The sequence below is a fragment of the Kogia breviceps genome, chromosome 2, assembly GCF_026419965.1.
Source record: "Kogia breviceps isolate mKogBre1 chromosome 2, mKogBre1 haplotype 1, whole genome shotgun sequence".
Classification (NCBI taxonomy): Eukaryota; Metazoa; Chordata; class Mammalia; order Artiodactyla; family Physeteridae; genus Kogia; species Kogia breviceps.
Genome location: NC_081311.1, coordinates 120,647,376 through 120,669,778, shown reverse-complemented (window position 1 = coordinate 120,669,778; position 22,403 = coordinate 120,647,376). Strand labels below are relative to the sequence as shown.

The 22,403-nt window shown below is 41.5% G+C and overlaps 1 protein-coding gene and 1 long non-coding RNA gene across 11 annotated transcripts in view; one reads left to right on the top strand and one right to left on the bottom strand.

Annotated features, from left to right (window-relative positions):
* Window positions 1–22,403, top strand: part of LOC136793595 (uncharacterized) — a 221,856-nt gene that overhangs the window by 85,011 nt on the left and 114,442 nt on the right. For all 4 annotated transcript variants that reach the window (XR_010839110.1, XR_010839107.1, XR_010839109.1 and 1 more), the window contains exon 2: window positions 19,514–19,631. This is a non-coding gene — a long non-coding RNA (uncharacterized lncRNA). The remainder of the gene's footprint in view (window positions 1–19,513; window positions 19,632–22,403) is intronic.
* LYPD6B (LY6/PLAUR domain containing 6B) overlaps window positions 14,236–22,403 on the bottom strand; it is a 229,735-nt gene continuing 221,567 nt past the window's right edge. For all 7 annotated transcript variants that reach the window (XM_067025982.1, XM_059053488.2, XM_067025983.1 and 4 more), the window contains 2 exons: window positions 20,692–20,822; window positions 14,236–15,358 (listed from right to left, as the gene is read on the bottom strand). In XM_067025982.1, the coding sequence (XP_066882083.1) occupies window positions 15,194–15,358; window positions 20,692–20,822 (296 nt within the window). In that variant the 3' untranslated portion in view covers window positions 14,236–15,193. The remainder of the gene's footprint in view (window positions 15,359–20,691; window positions 20,823–22,403) is intronic.

The following is a 22,403-nucleotide window of genomic DNA, read 5'->3' as shown; positions in this document are numbered from 1 at the left end:
TTTAATGAGATGGTAAATGGGATTGTTTCTTTAGTTTCTCTTTCTGATTTTTTTGTTGTTCATGTGTAGGAATGCAAGAGATTTCTGTGTATTAATTTTGTATCTTGCAACTTTACCAAATTCATTGATGAGCTCTAGTAGTTTTCTGGTAGCAGCTTTAGGACATTCTATATATAGTATCATGTCATCTGCAAACAGTGACAGTTTTACTTCTTCTTTTCCAATTAGGATTCCTTTTATTTCTTTTTCTTCTCTGATTGCTATGGCTAAAACTTCCAAAACTGTTGAATAATAGTGGTGAGAGTAGACAACTTTGACTTGTTCCTGATCTGAGGAAATGGTTTCTGTTTTACTACATTGAGAATGATGTGTGCTGTGGTTTTGTCATATATGGCCTTTATTATGTTGAGGTAAGTTCCCTCTGTGCTTACTTTCTGGAGGGTTTTTATCATAAACTGGTGTTGAACTTTGTTGCAAACTTTTTCTGCATCTATTGCAGTGATCATATGGTTTTTCTCCTTCAGTTTGCTAATATGGTATATCACATTGATTGTTTGCATATATTGAAGAATCCTTGCATTCCTGGGATAAACCCCACTTGATCATGATGTATGATCCTTTTAATGTGCTATTGGATTTGGTTTGCCTAGTATTTTGTTGGATTTTTGCGCCTATGTTCATCAGTGATACTGACCTGTAGTGTTCTTTCTTTGTGACATCTTTGTTTGGTTTTCATATCAGGGTGATGGTGGCCTCATAGAATGAGTTTTGGAGTGTTCCTTCCTCTGCTATATTTTGGAATTGTTTCAGAAGGATAGGTTTTAGCTCTTCTCTAAATGTTTGATAGAATTCGCCTGTGAAGCCATCTGGTCCTGGGTGTGTGTTTGTTGGAAGATTTTAATCACAGTTTCCATTTCAGAGCTTGTGATTGGTCTGTTTATATTTTCTATTTCTTCCTGGTTCAGTCTCGGAAGGTTGTGCTTTTCTAAGAATTTGTCCATTTCTTCCAAGTTGTCCATTTTATTGGCGTAGAGTTGCTTGTAGTAATCTCTCATGATCCTTTGTAGTAATATCTCATGATCCTCTGCATTGTCAGTTGTTACTTCTCCTTTTTCATTTCTAATTCTGTTGATTTGAGTTTCTCCCTTTTTCCTTGAGGAGTCTGGCTAATGGTTTATCAATTTTGTTTATCTTCTCAAAGAACCAGCTTTTCGTTTTATTGACCTTTGCTAATGTTTCCTTCATTTCTTTTTCGTTTATTTCTGATCTGATCTTTATGATTTGTTTCCTTCTGCTAACTTTGGGGTTCTTTTGTTCTTCTTTCTCTAATAGCTTTAGGTGTATGGTTAGGTTGTTTTTTGAGATGTTTCTTGTTTCTTAAGGTAGGATTGTATTCCTGTAAACTTCCCTCTTAGAACTGCTTTTGCTGCATTCCATAGGTCGTTCTGTTTTCATTGTCACTTGTTTGTAGGTAATTTTTGATTTCCTCTCTTTGGTTTCTTCAGTGATCTCTTGGTTATTTAGTAGTGTATTGTTTAGCCTCCATGTGTTTATATTTTTTACAGATTTTTTCCTGTAATTGATATCAAGTCTGATAGCATTGTACTTGATACAATTTCAATTTTCTTAAATTTACCAAGGCTTGTTTTTTGACCCAAGATATGATCTGTCCTGGAGAATGTTTCATGAGCACTTGAGAAGAAAGTGTATTCTGTTGTTTTGGATGGAATGTCCTATAAATACCAATTAAGTCCATCTTGTTTAATATGTCATTTAAAGCTTGTGTTTCCTTATTTATTTTCATTTTGGATGATCTGTCCATTTGTGAAAGAGGGGTGTTCATATCTCCTACTGTAATTGTGTTACTGTCAATTTCCCCTTTTATGGCTGTTAGCATTTATTTGCCTTATGTATTGAGGTGCTCCTATGTTGGGTGCATAAATATTTACAGTTGTTATATCTTCTTTTTTGATGGATCCCTTGATAATTATGTGTGTCCTTCTTTGCCTCTTGTAATAGTCTTTATTTTAAAGTCTATGTTGTTTATTATGAGAATTGCTACTTCAGCTTTCTTTTGGTTTCCATTTGCATGGAATATCTTTTTCCATTCCCTCACTTTCATTCTGTATGTGTCTGTAGGTCTGAAGTGGGTCTCTTGTAGACAGCATATATACAGGTCTTGTTTTTGTATCCACTCAGCCAGTCTATGTCTTTTCGTTGGAGCACTTAAACCATTTACATTTAAGGTAGTTATCGATATGTATGTTCCTATTACCATTTTCTTAATTGTTTTGGGTTTGTTATTGTAGGTCTTTTCCTTCTCTTGTGTTTCCTTCCTAGAGATGTTCCTTTAGCATTTGTTTTAAAGCTCGTTTGGTAGTGCTGAATTCTCTTAACTTTTGCTTGTCTGCAAAGGTTTTAATTTCTCTGTTGAATCTGAATGATATCTATGCTGGGTGGAGTAATCTTGGTTGTAGGTTTTTCCCTTTCATCACTTTAAATATGTCCTGCCACTCCCTTCTGGCTTGCAGAGTTTCTGCTGAAAGATCAGCTGTTAACCTTATGGGTATTCCCTTGTATGTTATTTGTTGTTTTTCCCTTGCTGCTTTTAATATTTTTTCTTTGTATTTACTTTTTGATAGTTTGACTAATATATGTATTGGCATGCTTCTCCTTGGATTTATCCTGTAAGGGACTCTCTGTGCTTCCTGGACTTGATTGACTATTTCCTTTTGCAATTTGGGGAAGTTTTCAACTATAATCTCTTCAAATATTTTATCAGACCCTTTCTTTTTCTCTTCTTCTTCTGGGACCCCTATAATTCAAATGTTGGTGCGTTTAATGTTGTCCCAGAGGTGTCTGAGACGCTCCTCAATTCTTTTCATTCTTTTTTCTTTATTCTGCTCTGTGGTAGTTATTTCCACTATTTTATCTTCCAGGTCACTTATCCGTTCTTCTGGGTCATTTATTCTGCTATTGATTCCTTCTAGAGAATTTTAAATTTCATTTATTGTATTGTTCATCATTGTTTGTTTGCTCTGTAGTTCTTTTAGGTCCTTGTTAAACGTTTCTTGTATTTCCTCCATTCTATTTTGAAGATTTTGGATCATCTTTACTATCATTACTCTGAATTCTTTTTCAGGTAGACTGCCTATTTCCTCTTCATTTGTTTGTTCTGTTGGGTTTTTACCTTGCTCCTTCATCTTCTGTGTGTTTTTCTGTTCTCTCCTTTTTCTTAACTTACTGTGTTTGGGGTCTTCTTTTCGCAGGCTTCAGGTTCGTAGTTACCGTTGTTTTTGGTGTCTGCCCCCAGTGGCTAAGGTTGGTTCAGTGGGTTGTGTAGGCTTCCTTGTGGAGGGGACTGGTGTCTGTGTTCTGGTGGATGAGCCTGGATCTTGTCTTTCTGGTGAGCAGGACTGCGTCTGGTAATGTTTTGGGGTGTGTGACCTTTTTACGATTTTAGGCAGACTCTCTGCTAATGGATGGGGTTGTGTTCATGTCTTGCTAGTTGTTTGGCCTAGGGTGTCTAGCACTGTAGCTTGCTCGTCATTGAGTGGAGCTGGGTCTTAGCACTGAGCTAGAGATCTCTGGGAGAGCTTTCGCTGTTCGATATTACATGGAGCTGGGAGGTCTCTGGTGGACCAGTGTGCTGAACTCAGCTCTCCCACCTCAGGGGAACATGCCTGATACCCGGCTGGAGCACCAAGACCCTGTCAGCCACACAGCTCAGAAGAAAATGGGAGAAAAAGAAAAAAAGAAAAAGAAAGTTATTAAAATTTTAAAAAATTATTAAAAGTAAAAAAATTAGAAAGTAATAAAAATGATAAAGAAAGTAGAAAGCAACCAAACCAAGAAACAAATCCACCAATGATAACAAACACTAAAAACTATACTAAAAACAAACAAAAAGCGGACAGACAGAACCCAAGGACAAATGGTAAAAGCAAGCTATACAGACTAACTCACACAAAGAAGCATACACATACACACTCACAAAAATTGAAAAAGAAAATATATATTTTTTAAAAAGGAAGAGAGCAACCCAATCAACAAACAAATCTACCAATGATAATAAACTCTAAATACTAAACTAAGATAAACATAAAACCAGAAACAAATTATTTGCAGAAAGCACACCCAAGTCTGCAGTTGCTCCCAAAGTCCACTGCCTCAATTCTGGGATGATTCGTTGTCTATTCAGGTATTCCATAGATGCAGGGTACATCCAGTTGATTGTGGAGATTAATCCACTGCTCCTGAGGCTGCTCAGAGGAATTTCCCTTTCTTTTCTTTGTTTGCACAGCTCCTGGGGCTCAACTTTGGATTTAGCCCTGCCTCTGTGTGTAGGTCACCTGAGGGTGTCTGTCCCCTGCCCAGACAGGACAGGGTTAAAGGAGCAGCTGATTAGGGGGCTCTGGCTCAATCAGGCTGGGGGAAGGGAGGGGTATGGAATCTAGGGCAAGCCTGTGGTGGCAGAGGCCGGCATGACATTGCAATTGCCTGAAGCATGCTGTGTGTTCTCCTGGGGAAGTTGTCCCTAGATCATGGGACCCTGGCAGTGGTGGGCTGCACAGGCTCCTGTGAGGGGAGGTATGGTTAGTGACCTGTGCTTGCACACAGGGTTCTTGGTGGCGGCAGCAGCAGCAGCCTTAGTGTTTCATGCCTGTCTCTGGTTTCCGCACTGATAGCCACGTCTCCCACCCATCTCTGGAGCTTGTTTAGGTGGTGCTCTGAATCCCCTCACCTCACACACCCCGAAACTGTGGTCTCTTGCCTCTTAGGCAGTTCCAGACTTTTTCCCAGACTCCCTCCCAGCTAGCTGTGGCGCACTAGCCCCCTTCAGGGTGTGTTCACACAGCCAACCCCAGTTCTCTTCCTGGGGTCTGACCTCCAAAGCTGGAGCCTCAGCTCCCAGCCCCCACCCACCCCGGTGGACGAGCAGACAAGCCTTTTATGCTCGTGAGAGCTCGTTGGCACAAATTCTCTGTGTGGGAATCTCTGTGCTTTGCCTTCTGCACCCCTGTTGCTGCGCCCCTCCATGGTTCCAAAGCTTCCCCCCTCCCCACCCCCTGTCTCCATCGGTGAAGGGGCTTCGTAGTGTGTGTAAACTTTTCCTCCTTCACAGCTCCCTCCCCAGGGTGCAGGTCCTGTCCCTATTCTTTTGACTGTTTTTTCTTTTTTCTTTTGCCCTACCCATGTACCTGGGGAATTTCTTGCCTTTTGGGAAGTCTGAGGTCTTCTGCCAGCATTCAGTAGGTCTTCTGTAGGAGTTGTTCCACATGTTGATGTATTTCTGATGTATTTGTGGGAAGGAAGAGGATCTCCATGTCTTACTCCTCCTCCATCTTGAAGGTCTCTCTCTCTAGGTATTTTTTGATTTTCTCTTTGATTTCTTTGGTGATTGGTTGTTTAGTAACATAGTAACATATTTTTTAGCCTCCACGAGTTTGTGATTTTTACAGTTTTTTTCTTGTACTTGATTTCTAATCTCCTAGCATTGTGGTCAGAAATGATGCTTGATATGATTTCAGTTTTCTTAAATTTCCCGAGGTTTGCTTTGTGCCCCAGCATATGATCTATCCTGGAGAATGTTCCACGTGCACTTGAAAGAATGTGTATTTTGCTGCTTCCAGATGGAATGCTCTATAAATATCAATTAAGTCCATCTGGTCTAATGTGTCATTTAAGGCCTGTGTTTCCTTATTGATCTTCTGTCTGGATGATCTGTCCATTGATGTAAGTGGGGTGCTAAAATCCCCCACTATTTTAGTGTTACTGTCAATATCTCCTTTTATGGTTAGTAGCATTTGCCTTACGTATTGAAGTGCTCCTGTGTAGGGTGCATATATATTTATAATTGTTATATCTTCTTATTGGGTTGATCCATTATGAGGTAGTGTCCGTCTTTGTCTCTTGTAACAGTCTTTATTTTGAAGTCTGTTTCGTCTGTATGAGTATTGCTACTCCAGCTTTCATCTGATTTCCATTTGCATGGTGTACCTTTTTCCATCCCTTCACTTTTAGTCTGTATGTGTTCCTAGATCTGAAGTGGGTCTCTTGTAGATAATATATATACAAGTCTTGTTTTTGTATCCATTCAGCCAGTCTCTGTCTTTTGGTTGGAGCATTTAATCCATTTACATTTAAGATAAGTATTGATATGTATGTTCTTACTGCCATTTTGTTAATTATTAGGATTTGTTTTTGTAGGTCATTTTTCTTCCATTCCTCTTGTATTCTCTTGTGATTTGATGACTATCTTTAGAGTTGTGTTTGGATTGCTTTTTCTTTTTTGCATATGTATTTATAGTCGATTTTTGGTTTGTGGTTACCATGAGGTTTTGATATAGAAGTCTCTACCTATATACATGATTATTTTAAGTTGCTGGTCTCTCAATTTCAGATGCATTTCCAATATCCTGCATTTGTACTCTGCAACAGTTTCTAGTTTTGATATCATATTTATTTGTGGATGATTTCCTACCTTTATGTTTGCCTTTACTAGTGAGCTTTCTTATTTGTAATTTTCTTGTTTCTAGTTGTGTCCTTTTCTTTTCCGCCTAGAGAAATTCCTTTAGCATTTGTTTCAAAGCTGGTTTGGTGGTGCTGAATTCTCTTAGCTTTTGCTTGTCTGTAAAGCTTTTGATTTCTCCATCAAATGCGAACAAGAGCCTTGCTGGGTAAAGTATTCTTGGTTGTAGGTTTTTCCCTTTCATCACTTTAAATACATCATGCCACTCCCATCTGGCTTGCAGAGTTTCTGCTGAGAAATCAACTGATAACTGTATGGGGATTCTGTTGTATGTTATTTGTTGCTTTTCCCTTGTGCTTTTTAATATTTTTTGTCTTAAGTTTTGTCAGTTTGATTAATAGGTGTCTTGGTATCTTTCTCCTTGGGTTTATCCTGCATGGGACTCTCTGTGCTTCCTGGACTTGAGTGTTTCCTTTCCCATGTTAGGGAAGTTTTCAGCTATTATCTCTTCAAATATTTTCTCAGGCCCCTTCTCTCTCTTCTCCTTCTGGGACCCCTATAATGCAAATGTTGGTGCATTTAATGTTCTCCCAGAGATGTCTTAGACTGTCCTCATTTCTTTTCATTCATTTTTCTTTATTCTGTTCTGCAGCAGTGATTTCCACCAGTCTGTCTTCCAGCTCACTTATTCATTCTTCTGCCTCACTTATTCTGATGTTGATTCCTTCTAGTGTGTTTTTCATTTCAGTTATTGTATTGTTCATCTCTGTTTGTTCTTTAGTTCTTTGGGGTCTTTGTTTAACATTTCTTGAATCTCCTTGATCTATGTTTCCATTCTTTTTACAAGATCTTAGATCATCTTTACTATCATTAATCTAAATTCTTTTTCAGGCAGATTGCCTATCTCTACTTCACTTAGTTGTTCTTCTGGGATTTTATCTTGTTCCTTTATCTGGAATATATTTCTTTGCTGTCCCATTTTATCTAGCTCTCTGTGTTTGTGGTCTCTGTTTCTCAGGCTGCAGGTTTGTAGTCTGGTGTCTGCCCCTTCATGGATGAAGTTGGTCCAGGGGCTTGTGAAGGCTTCCTGGTGGGAGGGACTGGTGCCTGCCTACTGATGGGTGGAGCTGGGTCCTGTCCTTCTGGTGGGCAGGGCCATGTCAAGGGGTGTGTTTAGAAGTAGCTGTGTGCTCAGGATGACTTTAGGCAGCCTGTCTGCTCATGGGTCGGGCTCTATCCCACCCTGTTGGTTGTTTGGCCTGAGGCATTCTAGCACTGGAGCCTGCAGGCTGTTGGGTGGGGACAGGTCTTGGTGACAAATTGGTGAACTCCAGGAGAGCTCACACTGATGAACATTCATTGGGGCCTCTGCCACCAGTGTCCTTGCCCACACAGTGAACTATAGCCAACCCTTTCTCCCCCAGAGACCCTCCAAGACTCACAGGTACGTCTGTCCCAGGCTCCTATGGAGTCACTGCTTTGCCCTGGTCCCAGTGCACATGAAATCTCATGTGCCCCATCCAAGAGTGGAGTCTCTGTTTCCCCCAATACTGTGGAGCTCCTGAACTCAAACCCTGCTGCCCTTCAAAGCCACATGTTCTGGGGGCTCCTTCTCCCAATACCAGACCCCCAGGCTGGGGAGCCTGATTTGGGGCTCAGAACTCCTACTCCTGTGAGAGAACCTCTGTGGTATAATTATTTTCCAGCCTGTGGGTCACCTACCTGGCAGATATGGGATTTGATTATATTGTGAAAGCACCTCTCCTACCGTCTCTTTGTGGCTTCTTCTTTGTCTTTGGATGTAGAATATCTTTTTTGGTAGGTTACCATCTTTTTTGTCGATGGTTGTTCAGGAGTTGTGATTCTGGTGTTTTCATGAGAGGAGGTGAGCTCAAGTCCTTCTACTCCACCATCTTGTCTCCTCCCTTCACCTGAGCAAGTGGCCAGAGGTGCAAGTTAAGGCATCATAGTGGATGGACACCACTGTTGACACATGAGCAGAGCTTTGTGGCCAGCAGGAAGTGGTTTATGGTAAAAGATGCTTAGGCAAGGCTGTGGGAAGGGGTGTGAGTTCCCTTGCCCTCTCTGAGCCTCCATGTGTTCACCAACCTGGAAGATCCTATCTTCATTTTCTTTTGTTGGATGAGGTAAAGACTTTCCTTGAGAGTATGTCCACATCTCTGACAAAAAGGCATCTTCAGTCTATTAGTAAATTCTGATCTAAATTCATTAGTTAAAATATGGATAAGTACTTAGTATTCAGGACCCATCTCTGACTAAAGATTAATTTCATAATAAATCTAAAAATATTTAAAATAACAAGTGACTACTTCAGATAATTCTTCAAAGGGCATATGGAAAGAGAGAAATACATAATCCTCAGAAAACAGTGCCTTCCAGATTGATTTACAGTTGATTCCTAAGGAGTAGTGAGCCCTTCAGAGCTAGACAAAAATGCCATGAGTGGGATCAAACTTGGTTCAGGACACTGATAGGTCAACAACATGAGAACAGAATTTTTTTTAAAGCACTTTGCCCTTTTTTAAGGCAGCGTCTTAGTTTTCTGCCTTTGTTCACCTACGGATAATGAACACAAGTCTATATAGAATGGAGCCCGAGCTCTTGGAGCAGTGAGTATTTCTGAAGGAGTCAAGGTTTGTGCACTCAGCATGTGTTCACCAACCACCTAGGATATACCACTTATTTTAGGGGTAAGTTCCATACCCATCCCCCGAGTTCTGCAGCTTCCCCCCCCCATATTTCTCTACATTTGCAAAGTGGTGTTGGCTTAACAGAGTGTGTTCTGTGGAACTCAGATACTCGAGAAAGAAAAACTTCTCTTGCTGAATAGTTTGGGAAGTGCTGAATACTCTCTCCACTCCTTGCAGATTTACAACATACATTAATCAAAAGAGAACTTGGTGGAAATTGCAGTAGGCAGCAGAGTTTCTCTGTCTGGGTCTGCTACCAAATAGCTGTGGGGTTAGGACAAGTCTGTACAGCTTCAGAGGGCTTGGCTGGCTTATCTCTAACACATGAGCACTTTCTCAGCCACCTTAACAACTGCCTCCTGACACGGCCTCAGACTGTGGGAATCTGGAGCAGACATTTCTGGCTGCCCTCCCAGATCCATTTCTTCCTTTCTCCTCTTTAATTCCTATTTTGCTCAGCTATCTACCCTCTGCCGTGCACCACACATGCCTCAGGGGACAGAGATCTCCCTTCAGCTGTACTAAGCCAAGGGTAACCACATCTTCCTTGGCTTCCTTTGTGATTTGCTGGGAGCCTGGGTGAAGACTTTCACTTCCTGGTGTGTGTCCAGTAGTATCCCTCTGTCTTTTCCCCGGATGCTGCCTGGGACATATGGGATAGCTGTGCCTTCTCCTTACCAGAGGACATGGGGGAGATGGATCCATAAGAACAGCAGAGAATGGAGCTAGAATCACCGAGTTAAGTCCACCCTGAATCCCACTCTCCCTCTGGACTTCTAGTTGTGTGAGCCAACATATTTATTTATGCCAATTTGATTGGGCGCCTCTGTTATTTGTAGTTGAAGTCATCCGGATGGATACATCCCTCTCTAAAAGGTACCCTCCTTGGGGACCCTCAACAACCTAGACAGAGCCTGTCTCCAGGACCTGCTTGCCCCCTGTTGCTTATCCTCCTTTAAAGAATATTTGAGTTGGATCTGTTTGGTCTTTGCTTAGCCTCTGTGGACAGGCTCCATTGCCCTTGGCTTCATGTTGCTCCTGCTGCAGCCATGACTTGCAGGGAGTCAAGTCAGTGGTCAGAACCCTGGACATCCTGCTTGGCTGGAAGAGGTACAGGTTTCCTGGAGGTCCCACTTGTCTAGGCCTCCCAGGACCATCCCCAACAGGGCAGCTCTGCCAAGCCACAGTGTCCTCCAGTTGCTCCTAGCCCCTTCACTGGGACCAATTTTCACAGACCAAAAAAGTACAGATATGGGGGTTTAGGAGTTGCATGGTGGATGCTCTCACTAAAGCCTCTACAGCCTTATACTGAGGCCCTGCATTATTGTTTGTAAAGATGATGCCCTAAGATTACCAGTATCAGAATCACCAGATTCATGACCAGATAGATGTGTGTTCAAAATGCAGATTCCCGGACTCCTTGAATAGTATTCTTGGGATTGAGCTGTGAAAGCCCTGTTTTTCACAGCCTACACTCTGAGTAGCTCACATTCTGGATTACCCCCTAGATAGCTCAGCTCCTAGCCTCAGCATCTGATAAAAGAGGCCAAGGCGATGAGGGAGGGGGATGAGGGAGGAGACAGAACTGTGAAGGCCAAAGGAGAAGTGGGAGGTGTGATAGGAAGATGCTAGACTGTTTCAGGTGCACAGCCATGGAGCTATGCCTGAAGGCAGACTCAAATAACGACAGCCATTTTCTCTCCAGTTTCTACAACTTTCACCTTTGTGCATCCACTATTCACCTTTGTCCCCTGGTATAATTTGTCCCCCGACATATCCAGCATCACAGTGAAACCTCCACAAATCAGAGTCAGTGACAAAGAACTAGGTGAAAAATAAAATGTCCAGGATCCAAAGGTCAGAGCAAAGTTTTATAAGATGACAATTGACATCACAAAAATCGTGCATTAGAGTTAGTAATTTCTCACATGTGAAATATTTCCCAATTCCTAAGTCCATGCTGGTTCATACTGCTTATTTCACGCTTTGCACAGCTTTACAAGTTTTCTCCCAGTGAGAAAGGGAAACTGACCCACCTCCTTCCCTTTTCTTATGAGATATATTTTACACAGTGACTTACACAGCAGAATGCAGACTGTACGGAAAACAATACCTGTAATTTTTGGCTGCTAACTTAACTCAAGGAGTTGGATTTAGGGAAGGTTTAGACACAGCAAGGAAAAGATGTGTTCTGTACCTTTTTTTTTTTTTTTTTTTCAGAAAGTGATTGATGGATGGGAATTCCGTTTATTCTAGAATGTAGATCTATTCAAAATGGACCTTTGACAGGTCATTCCCTCACACGCTCCTCATATTCATAGCTAATCCCCTTGTCTCTTTTATAAGAACAGATCTACATACCCTCATGCCCTCACTACTCTAGTTTTCATTGGACTTTTTGACAAAGTACTTTTCATCTTCTTGCTCATTAGGAGCAAATGAAATTAATCTGAGGTCTGGAACACTTGGCCATTCAAAGTCACTATGCAATGGACTAAAAAAAAATCCATGCAATGGACTCTGATTAGATTTTTGGATTCTAGTTTTAAAACAGTTACATTGGAGACATCACACAGAGTCCATTGAGAATGGAGAGGGCTTTCAAGGTCAGGTGTTAAAAGTTTGGGCCTTGTGGTCAGTTATGTCACCCCCATCTCTCATTCTCTAGTTTAATGGCTCCCAAAATGGCTATGTATTAGAATCACTTGAGGAATTTATAAAAATACAGATTTTCTGACTCAGCCCCAATGAAAAGAATCTGACTTTCTGGATTTGGGGCCTGGGAGTCTGATTTTTTTTTTTTTAAATATAAGTTCCCTGAGTGATTTTCATGCAGCCACCAAAGGACCCATTTACAGAAGACATTTAGGAAGCACTTCTCTGGTCCAGTGGTTCTTGAACTTGTGTGTGCATCAGAAGCACCTGGAAACCTTATTAAAACACAGATTTGAACCCTCAGCATTTCTGATTCAATGGGCCTGGAATGGAGGCTGAGCATTTGCATTTCTGACAAGTTCCCAGGTGATGCTGACACTGCTGGTCCGGAGACCACAATGAGAACCACAGCTCCAACCCAGGTTACTTGTGAGCATATTTATTATTCATTAGCACTTCTATTATGTGGCCAAAGACTGGGCTTCAGAAAAAGGAATAAACCTCTCAGGTCGAGGGTAACACACCTGGCTGAGCATCATAATCATCTGGGAGCTTCTTCTTTAACATTTAATTATTGGGATTAGGCTTGGGCTCCATCCCAGATCTACTGAGTCAATGTCTCCAGGATGCCCTGGGAAATTTGTATTGTTTTGAAGTTACCCAGAAGATTCTGATTACAGGGACTAGAAAACATTGCTTTAGATGAGCCACACTTATGAGTTCATGAATAACTTCTACTAAAAAAAATTGCTGTTTATCTGAAGTTCCAATTTAATGGGGCATCCCATGCTCTTAAATATTTGTAAATCTGGCACCCCTACTCACTCGGCTGCCTTTGCAGGAGTTTGTTTCCTCTGTGTGTTCTCTCTTTTGCTCAGCATAGCCCTATCTTAAATGCTCAGTGAAGCGGTGGGAAGGAGTAAGGAGGGCAATCCATGAAAACAAAATGTGTGGGGTGAAGAAGAGAAAATCAAGATGTTTCCTCAGGAAAGAAAAAAAAAAAGGAAAGATCATTAATCTAGAAAGCAGAAACAAAATCAGAAAAAAATACTGGCTGCTAATGGTTTTTTAACGAGACAATTCGTCAACTACACAGACAAAAACTACACCCACCAAAGATGCTATTAAAATATTCCAACTGAAGCCATATATAATTCATTTCAAAGAAGCATAAGCGATAAAAACTCAAATACTTCAAGGTGCTGAGTGAAAGGCAGGATAAATCTACATCGGGCTTCAAAACGGATGCTTCCAGGTGAGTCTGGGGTTCAGCCAGAGACAGGGAGGTAACGATGTCTGCTTCCTCCCTTTTGTACTGGAAGCTAAAGAGCCTTAAGAGGATACTCTCCCAGTGTGTCAAGGATGAGAAGAAACAGACGGCTCAGCACCTTACAACAGCATGTAACTACTAAGAGACTGAATCAAAGGAGTGGAACAATCAATCAAAACAAGAAAAATTCATGGATGCATCTAAGGAAAGTGATCTGGCAAAATCCACTGCAGAGGCTGAGGAACCCCCGTGAGCATCAGTGTCCCTGTAAAGCAAGCAGCTTTCTCCCAATGCACTTCTGCCATTTCAGAGGTTAGGGGTCGGCACACTTTTCCTGTAGAAGGCAAAACAGTAAATCTTTTAGATTTCCTAGGCCAGATGCTCTTGGCTGCATCTACTCATCCTCGGTGTTGTGGCAGCAAAGAAGCTTGTAGACAATACGTAAACGAACAGGCACGGCTGTGTTCCAGTAAAACTGTGTTCACAAAAATAGGTAGTTGCTATAGAGTGAGCATCTGTCTCCCCCAAATTCATCTGTTGGAGCCTAAATCCCAGATGTGACGGTATTTGGGTGTGGGGCCTCTGGGAGATGGCTAGGTCATGCAAGGGGAGCCTCATGAACGCGATTAGTACCCTTATGTTTGCTCTCTGCACTCTGCCATGAAAGGATATGAGAGAACCACAGTCTGCAAACCTGGAAGAGGGCTCTCACCAGATAGTAGATCTGCTGGCACCTTGATCTTGCATTTCCCAGCCTCCAGAACTGTGAGGCTTACATGTTTTAATTTAAGCCACCTGGTCAACAGCCTGTTGGTTACAGCAGACTGAGAGGAGTCAGATGTATTTGTCCCATGGCCCACAGTTTGCCAACCCCCATCATAGAGGAGCCTGCATGGCAAGGACAGCATCATTATTGGATTCTATGGAGCACTCAGAATTCTAATGGTAGATGCTCAATTAAAAACCAAACACTTCATTAACTCCTCATTATACATACAAGGGCAGAGTGTTTAAAGGTCGCCCCAAAGTGTAAAGGCAGGAAATTAGGATTCTAGAAACAGAAGTTATTCATTTGAAATTCTGGGACTGTGTTATAAGAAGGAAAGAGAAGACAAGGAGACCAAACATTTTAGCATGTGTTTAGAAAGGTTCTCTTAGTGGCCCTGACATTCAGAGACAAGTTGACTGGGAGAGGGACACTGGTGCCAGTTTCTCTGTCTTTGAGCTGCTACTTTTGAGGGTCCATCACATGATAAGGTATCATCTTCCTTGATCAGGGAGGTTTCCTCACCTTCTCAATTCACTAATTTTGCATTTAGCGTCCTAAGAAGGGCCCTTCACCCAAAAGAAAAAACTAAGTAAGTCACAATGGCATAGAATTTTACACTTTAAGCTAGAATATATCACCTGTGGTGCATGAACACATAACTTCAACTGGCCTCCTTTATGACACCGGTTAATGTTTCATCTGAGGTCTCCACATCAGCCAAGAAACACATAAGCATGCATTTTACATTGTATAATTTAAAAGTTTTATTTCCCCCCACAATAGCAAATGGGTTTCATATTCATTCCACTGGAAGTTTTCTTCCTGTAGTTGCCCTTCTCATTGACTACACCGTTGGTGGGGAAATTGCTTTCTTATTGGGGAAGGGTTATATTTCATAGAGATGCTCTGAGCTAATCACGGAAAAGAGAGGGTCTGATCCAGCAGCCCCTGAAGGAGTTGATCAGGTCAAGGAGTCCTTTCTGCTCCAGGCCTGGTCAGGTGGGGACAATACAGGCTACTGAACCTGCCCGTAGTAGATGCTGGCAAGACTCTCCTTGCAGAAGTGACAAAATGCAGCCCCTTTGATCAAGAAATATAAAATCCACATAATCCCTCAGTCCCTGCCAAGTCCCCTTCCTCAGTGGCCTCGTGCAGGAGCATTTTAGCTAAGCAACAACTGGCTTCAACTTTGGGGTCCAATGAGCATTCTCTTGCACCAAGTGCAAGATTGGTCTTCACTCCAAAGTTAGCTGTTTACACAGTTGTTGGCTTGTGCTTTAGAGGGCTGGTCTCTGCCTCTCCCAGGAATGGTGGTATCACATCAACAACAGCATGAAGGCCCAAGCCAGCACTGGTAGGTGGAGCACAGGGGCACGGCTGCCAGACGTCCTCTGAGCATGCATCACAGCAAAGACCGCATTCGTGTGGTTGGTGGGTAACTCTACATTGCAGATCATCCCTTCACAGCAAGACCTACACTCCTGTTACCAAAGGAAGAGGAGAAGGAAAGAGGGAGGGAAGGGTCAAATGAAGAAAAACAAAAGCCTTCTGAAAATATACCCTTTTCCTATCAAATTGACAAAGATTTCCAAAATGTACATGAGCCTGGGTCCATGACATGGTAGTAATTTTGATATTCTCAAACACTGCTACTGACAATATAATTCGTTCAGTGTTTCCGGGGAGTAATTTGGCAATCTTTATCAAGAGCTTCAAGATTATTTATATAAATCAATCCAGTAATATGTAGCAAAATCACAAAGATTATGTGGGGCTTTTTTTAGAACAGAGAAATATTAAAAGCTGCCTAGTATTTTTAATAAGGAATTAGATAAACAAATATTTCTGAAGAATAGTTAATAGGTAAGTTTTCTTTAAAAATATTTTTATTTTATATTGGAGGACAGTTGATGTGTTAGTTTCAGGTGTCTAGCACCTGAACAGTTATACAAAGACATGTATCTATTCTTTTTCAAATTCTTTTCCCATAAGTTATTGCAGAATATTGAGCAGAGTTCCCTGTGCTATACAGTAGGTCCTTGCTGGTTATCTGTTTAAAATATAGTACTGTGTAAATATCAACCCCAAACTCCCAATTTATCCCTCTCCCCTACCTTTCCCCTTTGGTAACCATAAGTAAGTTTGTTTTCAAAGTCTGTGAGTCTGTTTCTGTTTTGTAAATAAGTTCATTTGTATCATCTTTTTTTTTTAAATTCAGCATATAAGTGATATCATATATTTATTGTACTAAGTCAGAAAGAGAAAGACAATCTCCACGTCATCCATGTGCTGCAAATGGCATTATTTCATTCTTTCTAATGGCTGAATAATATTCCATTGCATATATGTACCACATCTTCTTTATCCATTCATCTCTCAATGGACATTAAGGTTACTTCCATGTCTTGGCTATTGTAAACAGTGCTGCAATGAACACTGGGGTGCATGTATCCTTTCAAACCATGGTTATATGCCCAGGAGTGGGATTGCTGGGTCATATGGTAGTTCTATTTTTAGTTTTTTAAGGAACTTCCATACTATTCTCCATAGTGGCTGTACAAATTTACATTCCCACCAACAGTGTAGGATGTTCCTCTTTTCTCCACACCCTCTCCAGCATTTATTGTTTGTAGACTTTTTTTTTAACATCTTTATTGTAGTATAATTGCTTTACAATGGTGTGTCAGTTTCTGCTTTACAACAATGTTTGTAGACTTTTTGATGATGGCCATTCTAACTGGTGTGAGGCGATACCTCATTGTAGTTTTGATTTGCGTTTCTCTAATAATTAGTGGTGTTGAGCCTTTTCATGTGCCTCTAGGTCATCTATATGTCATCTTTGGAGAAATGTCTATTTAGGCCTTCTGCCCATTTTTTAATTGGGTTGTTTGTTTTTTTGATATTGAGCTGCATGTATATTTTGAAGATTAATCCCTTGTTGGTTGCTTCATTTGCAAATATTTTCTCCCATTCTGTGGGTTGTCTTTTTGTCTTGTTTATGGTTTACTTCACTGTACAAAAGCTCTTGAGTTTAATTAGGTCCTTTTTTTGTTTGTTTGCTTGTTTTATTTCCATTATTCTAGGAGACGGATCAAAAAAGATATTGCTATGATTTGTGCCAGAGTGTTCTGCCTATGTTTTCCTCTAAGAGTTTTAGAGTATCAGGCCTTACATTTAGGTCTTTAATCCATTTTGAGTTTATTTTTGTGTATGGTGTTAGGGAGTGTCTAATTTCATTCTTTAACATGTAGCTGCCCAGTTTTCCCAGCACCATTTATTGAAGATGCTGTCTTTTCTCCATTGTATATCCTTGCCTCGTTTGTCATAGATTAATTGACCATATGTGTGTGGGTTTATCTCTGGGCTTTCTATCCTGTTCCATGGATCTATATTTCTCTTTTTGTGCCAGTACCATACTGTTTTGGTTACTGTAGCTCTTTGTAAGTGGTACAGTCTGAAGTCAGGGAGCCTGATTCCTCCAACTCAGTTTTTCTTTCTCAGGATTGCTTTGGCTATTTTGGGTCTTTTGTGTCTCCATACAAATTTTAAAACTTTTTGTTTTAGTTGTGTGAAAAATGCCATTGTTAGTTTGATAGGGATTGCATTGAATCTGTAGATTGCTTTGGGTAGTATAGTCATTTTGACAACATTGATTCTTCCATTTCAAGAATATGGTATATCTCTCCATTTGTGTCATCTTTGATTTCTTTCATCAGTGTCTTATAGTTTTCTGAGTACAGGTCTTTTGCCTCCTTAGGTAGGTTTATTCCTAGGTATTTTGTTCTTTTTGATGCAGTGGTAATTGGGATTATTTCTTTAATTTCTCTTTCTGATCTTTCTTTGTTAGCATATAGGAATGCAAGAGATTTCTGTATCCCACCACTTTACCAAGTTCATTGATGAGCTCTGGTTGTTTTCTGGTAGCATCTTTAGGGTTTTCTATTTATAGTATCATGTCATGTGCAAACAGTAACAGTTTTACTTCTTTTTCAATTTGGATTCCTTTTATTTCTTTTTCTTCTCTGGTTGCCATGGCTGGGACATCCAAAACTATGTTGAGTAGAAGTGGCAAGAGTGGACATCCTTGTCTTGTTCCTGATCTTAGAGGAAATGCTTTCAGCTTTTCACTGTTGAGTATGATGTTTGCTGTGGGTTTGTCATATACGGCCTTGATTATGTTAAGGTACGTTCCTTCTATGCGCACTTTCTGGACAGTTTTTATCATAAGTGGGTTGTGAATTTTGTCAAAAGCTTTTTCTGCATCTATTGAGATGATCATATGATTTTTATTCTTCAATTGGTTGATGTGGTGTACCACACTGATTGATCTGTGTATATCAAAGGAGGTTGGTCCAGGGGCTTAAGCAGGCTTTTTGGTGGGATGGACTGGTTCCTGCCCATTGGTGGGTGGAGCTGGGTCATGTCTCTCTGGTGGGCAGGGCTGTGTCAGGAGGTATATTTAGCTGGTAGCTGTGTGCTCAGGAAGACTTTAAGCAGCCTGTCTGTTGATGGGTGGGGCTGTGTTCCCACCCCACTGGTTGTTTGGCCTGAGGTGTCCCAGCACAGGAGCCTACAGGCTGTTGGGTGGGGCCAGGTCTTGGTGAGAAAATGGCGGGCTCCCAGAGGGCTCATGCCAATGAGAACTTCCCAGAACTACCACTGCCAGTGTCTCTGTCCCTGCAGTGAGCCACACCCCACCTTCACAGGAGACCCTCCAATACCAGCAGGTAGGTCTGGCCCAGACTCTTATGAGGTCCCTGCTTTTCTCCCTGGGTCCTAGTCACACAGGACTTTGTGTGTTCCCTCTAAGAGTGGAGTTTGTTTTCTCCAGTCCTGTGGAATTCCTGTGACAAACCCCAGTGGCCTTCAAAGCCACATTCTCTGGGGGCTCCTCCTCCCATTGCCAGACCCCCAGGCTGGGGAGCTTGATGTGGGGCTCAGAACTTTCACTCCTGTGGGTGAACTTCTGTGAAATAATTATTTTCCAGTTCGTGTGTTGCCCACTGGGCCGGTATGGGATTTGATTTTATCACAGTTGCACCCCTTCTACCATCGCCTTGTGGCTCTTTGTCTTTTGATGTAGGATATCTTTTTTGGTAGGTTTCAGCGTTTTTCTTGTTGATGGTTGTTCAGCAGTTAGCTGTGATTTTGGTGTTTCATAAGGGAAGATGAGCTCTTGTCCCTCTACTCCACCATCTTTTCTCCCAATAGGTAAGTTTTCATACTGTGATTTTTCCAAGTGGAAACGCTTCTTTGAGGTAGGAGGAATTCAGGAAAGGCCTAGCTGGGCAGTTCTGGCTTGGGGTCTCTTAAGTGGTTGCAGTGAGACAGAATTGAGTTGGCTTTTAGTCTGTGAGTCATCCAGGCCCTTGGGCACCCTTCCCCCCACTTACCTCAAAGTAAAAACCATCTTGAGAGTCTTTTATCAACACAAGCATAAGCAAGAGAAAGGCAAACTGAGTAAGACTGCTTACTGCGTCAACAACTCTTCTGAAGGTTTGTAAGCAGAAACACTGAAACAGAAATAAAAGCTAGGAACATTTTCGATTGGTCATTGATTTTCTCAGTACTACTTGTTAGGGGATAATTATCACTCTGTTGTCTGTACTGACAATGATTCCTATCTATCTTTACAGTGGCATGCTCCCTCACAGCACAAGGTGTTCTCAAGGGAAGCACTCCCTGTCATGATATCGGATACAATGCCTCAACCTGATAATCCTGGACATTCACAGAGGCTTTCAGGATGGCCAGGTAAGGTAAAGTATCTACCTCAGTGGTTCTCAATCCTGGCTGCACATCAAAATCACCTTGGGGAACTTAGAAAACAAAATTCCTGAGGCCCAGGATCTCACTCTGAAGTTGCTTCAATTGGTCTGGGATGCCCACCCCCAACCAAAGCCCACAAAAGCTCCCCAGCAGATTCTGCTTTGTAGCTGGAGCTAAAAGCTAGTGGTGTCAGCAACTGAACTTATCTATGAAACAGACTCACAGACATAGAGAACTGACTTGTGGTTGCCAAGGGGGAGAGGGATGGGGGAGGGAAGGATTGGGAGTTTGGGGTTAGCAGATGCAAACTTATATAGAGGATGGATAACCAACAAGGTCCTACTGCATAGCACAGGGAACTATATTCAATGTCAACCATACTAAACTAAATTTTTTTAAAAAGCCACTGGTGTCAGGACCATTTTCTTTATGTATAGGCTAAATTGAATTCTAAGACCTCATGAAATTAAAATACCTTCAAGTAATTTTTTCTCAACCATTTCAGGATTCCAGGCATGTAAAAGAGTAAAATGCTCATTTAGAATGGTAGAATGAGAAAACTGGAGAGATAGATTCATCTAAAATGTATCTATCGCTCATTTTAATAAGCTGGGGTTAACCTCTCAAGATTCTCACCTCCTCCTCTAAGCAGAGGCAGTAAGTGAGACAAGGTTTCCTTTGTAAAACTTTGCCACCATTTTCCTCTTTTCACCTTCTCGGTGCTGGGCTCTACAGTGTTGGTCATCCTCTCGTGCATGGATTGTTTGCTTTGGGGGCTTCCAGAGTTGACTTCAGACAATTCACCCAAAGTCTAAGGTCTAGACCCTGGGGTCTAGCTCTGGAATCTGAGAATTAACATTTGTTTTCAGTAACATTATTGTTTGATGGACAGAAAGGCTTCTTTCATCTCCATTGTATCAGTGTAAGGGAGTCTCTCAAAGTATACGTACGTTTGACATTATTTATCCTTCCTGCGTCTTTATATACAACCAGCCATCAAGAAACCACAGGACAATAACTTTACACACACACACACGCTGCTTACCGTGTGTTCAGAATCTCGGCTGTGGTGGCAGCCAACGAAATGACATTCACTTGTGGAGGCACACTTTTTGGTGATGGATGTACTCCTTCCGTGACTGGTAAAGTGATGTACTGTCAAACAGTACTGTGTATCTAGGCAGAAAAAAGCAACGTATTTTTTTTGCAATGTAAAAAACTAACTTTCAACAGTCACTTCAGAAATGACTAAAATTCAGGATGATCCTTAAGTTTCTAGGAGGTATTGCTGAGCAGGCATTAGCTTCTGAAGCACATGTCTCTTTTTAAAACGAATATAAATGGGCACTTATTCTTTGGTGCCAGGTAAAGCTGAGAAAAAATTGGACAGGCTTTTCATCAAAACCATAGGTCCAAGAAGTAGGGGATATGGGGACAGATGTATGCATATAGCTGATTCACTTTGTTGTACAACAGAAACTAACACAGTATTGTGAAACAATTATACTCCAATAAAGGAGTATAACTCCAAAAAAATAGGTCTGCTCATTTCATAAGAAAGTGTCAATATGTCTTCTGTTTCTCCCTAACTCTAAAATAAAATGAAAACTATAAATGTAAAATGCAGTGGGTCATAGCACTTGTTGCATTATTCCACATATGTTTCTTTATATACTAATAGGCCATGTGGCAACCTGGGCTGAGAAGCAGGTGCCTCAAATTACACACCAAGAGCACCTTGCTTATCACTCACCTAATTCTTCTCCAGGCTCTAATCCTCCCAGCGTGTCTGGCTTTTCTCCTCCTCTTTAGTTAACTCTTACCTTCTCTGCCCCCTCCCGCTCCGCAGGGCTAGTTCATTTCCACACAGATTACCCCTTATACCATTAACCATTCACATTTTATTCTTAGGGTTCTTTCAAGAAAGTGATTTCATTCACTAACCTAGGACATTCCACTTTAGTTCTGTGCCTCTTGGTCTTTAGTTATCTCAGGCCAATGCAATGCTTCTTAGTTTATTGTGAAGAGACTACAGCAGCAATGCCCTACAAGTGGGGGCAGGGAGCAGGAAAACGCGAGAGTTGAGAAGACGGGGCTTAGGGAACTGCCTCTGTCACAAGTGAAGAAGCCACGTGAGAGCCTTTGAGCTCATGTTCTTTTCAGTAAAATTGTAAGTGCACGGGCAAGCTCTACGTAATGTTAACAATAGCAAATGCCTATTAAGTGCGTTCCACCAACCAGGCACCCTTCCAACATGTATTCACTCATTCAATCCTCACAGCAGGCCTTAAGATAAATCATATTAACATCCTCATTTCACAGATAAAAAAAAAAACTGAGGCTTACGGTCACATAGGTAGAAAGCGGGGGAAGGTAAGACGCTCACGTAGGCAGTTTTCCAGGGTTTATGCTCTTCACCAGCACACTATCATGCCTCTTAGTGCACTGAGCATTGAACTGGGCGTGAGGAGAGCGCTCTACAAGAGCAGATGACTGGGACTCTGCAGGACAGGGAACCACTACATGTTCTGAAAGGCATTCCCATTTGTACTCCAGACAAAGAAGAATTGAAAACTGGTAGCTGCGTGTGTTCATATAGAGACTGTCACACGTGCTAAAGCAGCCCTACAAAGTCAGAGTAAAAGCCGGGGTAAATAAAATAAGAAATGTCATTCTTGTCATATCCTGTTACCTAGAGAACCTCTTTTAACAACCCTGGCAGACCACAGAAGCAGAGCTATAAAGTGGAAAGGAAAC